The sequence below is a fragment of the Apaloderma vittatum genome, unplaced genomic scaffold (genome assembly GCF_000703405.1).
Source record: "Apaloderma vittatum isolate BGI_N311 unplaced genomic scaffold, ASM70340v1 scaffold27466, whole genome shotgun sequence".
Taxonomy (NCBI): Eukaryota; Metazoa; Chordata; class Aves; order Trogoniformes; family Trogonidae; genus Apaloderma; species Apaloderma vittatum.
Window position 1 is genome coordinate 2472 of NW_009723737.1, and position 2949 is coordinate 5420.

General features: G+C 51.4%; 1 protein-coding gene across 1 annotated transcript; it reads left to right on the forward strand.

Moving 5' to 3' along the window:
- Positions 1 to 564: 564 nt before the first annotated feature.
- Positions 565 to 1767, forward strand: LOC104276073 (peptidyl-prolyl cis-trans isomerase NIMA-interacting 1; the record flags this gene model as incomplete). Its single annotated transcript, XM_009872238.1, has 2 exons — positions 565 to 679; positions 1658 to 1767. Coding segments are annotated over 2 exons (225 nt in total), but the record flags the coding sequence as incomplete, so codon positions are not given.
- Positions 1768 to 2949: the final 1182 nt, after the last annotated feature.

Sequence of the window (2949 nt, forward strand, 5' to 3'; positions counted from 1 at the left end):
CACAGAAATAATCCTTTTTTTTGCTTTTTAAGGCGGGTTAAAGAGCTGTTTCCTTCAGTTTCAGAGCTCCGGGTCAGGCTTTGTCTGAGCGGGATGAGCATCTTGCGTAGGGTCCGAGCGCTCGTGTTTGCCCTTAAATTTATTTTATTTTATAAAATTTTTGAAATAGTTCTAGAACCACAGGTAATCCATCTCCGTTTCAGGGGAGCTTTTCCTCCTGGGCAGAGCTGGCGGTTCAGACCACGAATATTTTCCGAGCTGACCTTTCAGAAAAGCTGCCCTGACAAATCGCTCCCTCCGATAAACCCCCCGTGCTCCGGGGATGGCGGGATCAATTTTTAATTATTTAACAGAAGCTGAGGTAGAAAGGGACCTGCCCGCAGAGACGGAAATGTGCTGGGTAGGGGAAAAAAACCCAAAAAAACAATTTTAGGAGCATTTTTGCGGCTTGAGGTTTGAAATCTGCGCACGGCCGTGCCCTTCTAAAGCTTAAGGTGAGGATTTGGGGTTGTTTTTTGTGTTTTTTAACATTTTTCCTACCCCCACCGCCTTCTCTTTGTACTTCCAGGCTACATCCAGAAGATCAAGTCGGGCGAGGAGGATTTCGAATCTCTCGCTTCCCAGTTCAGCGACTGCAGCTCGGCCAAAGCCGGAGGCGACCTGGGCGCCTTCGGAAGAGGTGAGGCGAGATTTCCGCGGTCGCCGCCGCTCTCCAGGGCTTGAACACACGACAACGGGTTTATCCGCTCAGCGGAAACGTCGTTTGACGCCTCGGAGTTAAACCCGTTGAAAATGTGACCCCGATATTATCCTGGGCAACGTAAAATCCGCTTTTCCCCCTCCAGAAAAAAAGATTTTTCCAGCTACGCCGACGGGAAATCCGGCGTAACGAGCCACAAGCAAGTGGATAAATGGATAAATGATTTGTGTTGGGTTTTTTTCCAATGACAAAGCTCGTTGCGGGAGGGAGAAGGAAATAAGTGAGGAGGGGTTTGAAATTTAATTTTTTTTCTGGCTGCGCCAAAGCGGAGAGAAAGGTCTTCCCACTAGATGGCAGCGCTGGCGCTCCAGCCCCCTCCCTCCCTCGGCTTCGGCTTTTTTCTGTTTTCCCCTTTTTTGAACTGAAAAAACGCAATCTGTCAGAACTCAGAGCGCCGCTTCCTTCGGAGGCGGAATTATTAAAACCGGTTTCATTTATCTCCCCGAAACCCTTTGGAAAGAAATCCCAGCACCTCGCCCGCAGTCGCTGTTTTTCACATCCCGGTTATTACCGACAAAATCCCGGCATCGGGGTCGGGCGGTTTCTCTGCTCTGATTTCACGGGGAAACCGGGCCAAAATATTGTTCCCCCCGCCCCGTATCGGGCCGGAATCTCCCCTCTTGGCTTGAATTAAACACCCCCTCGCAATTTCGTTGGGCTCTGCAGCCTTGGAGGATGCGCCCGAACCACCTTGTTTTAAAAAGAAAAAAGAAATTTTTTAAAAAATTCTGTTTGCGTGTGGATGACACCGACCCCTGCCCCGGTGAGTTTTTAATCGGTGACTTTGTTGTTCGCCTGGCAGCCGCCTCCACTCCAAGTCAGGCTCGCTCAGCGGGATTTCGTCATTTTGAGCTGAGCTTAATTGAGATTTCTGGCGTTTCTCTCTCTCTGCGACAGGTCAGATGCAGAAACCTTTCGAAGACGCCTCGTTCGCGCTGCGGGCCGGCGAGATGAGCGGCCCCGTCTTCACAGAATCAGGGATCCACATCATCCTGCGCACGGAGTGAAGTGCCTTGGCCGCGTGGCGGAAAAGGGGAAGAAAGGAGGAGAAAAAAAAAGAAAAAGGAAAACCCTAAAAAAAGGAAAACCAAAACCTACTCCACTCTCCCGAGCGAACTTCGTAGCCAGTTTGAAAAAAGGAAGAAAACCCACCCAAGCTCTCATTTCATCTCTCGATATCACACGTGACGCGATGTTTTTCGGCCGCGGGTGAGGCCGCGATCGGAAAAGGAGGTGGCGAAGGCCGCGGTTCCGGCGCATCCCCTGAGCCGAGGGGATGGCGGAGCTGAAGATTGCGTCTCCCCGGCGGAGCCGCGGAGAATTTCTCACCCAAACCGCTCCCCCCCTGCATGTTCCCTTCGCTCCCTCAGCCTCGAGGACTCATTTCCCCCGAAACCGTCCCGGGAGAGCCCGCGGTGCTGCTGCTTCTGACTCTCGAGCTTGAAAAATGCCTTTTTTCGGGGGGAGGCGGCTCCAGTCGCCGACAAGAGAGGCCAAGTCACAGCTCGGTCGAGCTTCCCGTTCCCCCTGGAGCCGCTCCCGTTCGTTAGAGGCCGCGGTTTCATCCCGTAGGTCGGGGGTTGTTTTGCAGTTTCAGCTCAGTTTTGTTTCGTTTTGTTGGGGGTTTTTTGGGGTGTTTTTTCATATTTTTGTCGTGGTTTCAACTGCCGTAAGTCGTCGTCTCGCATTGCTTCTGGTTGGCAAAATAAAAAAACGGGAGGGGGAAGGAAAAAAGGAAATAAACCCCAAAAAAACAACCCACCCCAGCTTCGGTCCGGTGCAAAGCCGCTGTATTGCTCGAGTTCTCTTCAGCAGAAAATAAAACCCTCTCCAATTAAAGATTTTGAGTGCTCTGGTATCGATTCTTTCTCCTCCTTGGCCCAGAGAGATCCGGGTGCTTCTCAGAACTAAAAAAACCCTCAATGGTACGGGCCGAGTTGGCTGCTGCTGTCGTTTTTCATCTTTTTTTTTATTTTTAAGCCTAAAATGGGAACAGGGCGTTAAGGAAAACTTCACATTTGTCTTGAGCTCAAAGGAAACGTTTGTTATTTCTCTTTAATTTCTCTTCTCACTCGCCCTTGTGGAGGGTTTTTGGGGAGGGAGGAGGCGAAGGTCGGGGTTGGAGGCCAAGGCTGGGGTTGGAGGCCAAGGCTGGGGTTGGAGGCTCACCCGTGGGCTGACTGGGGGGA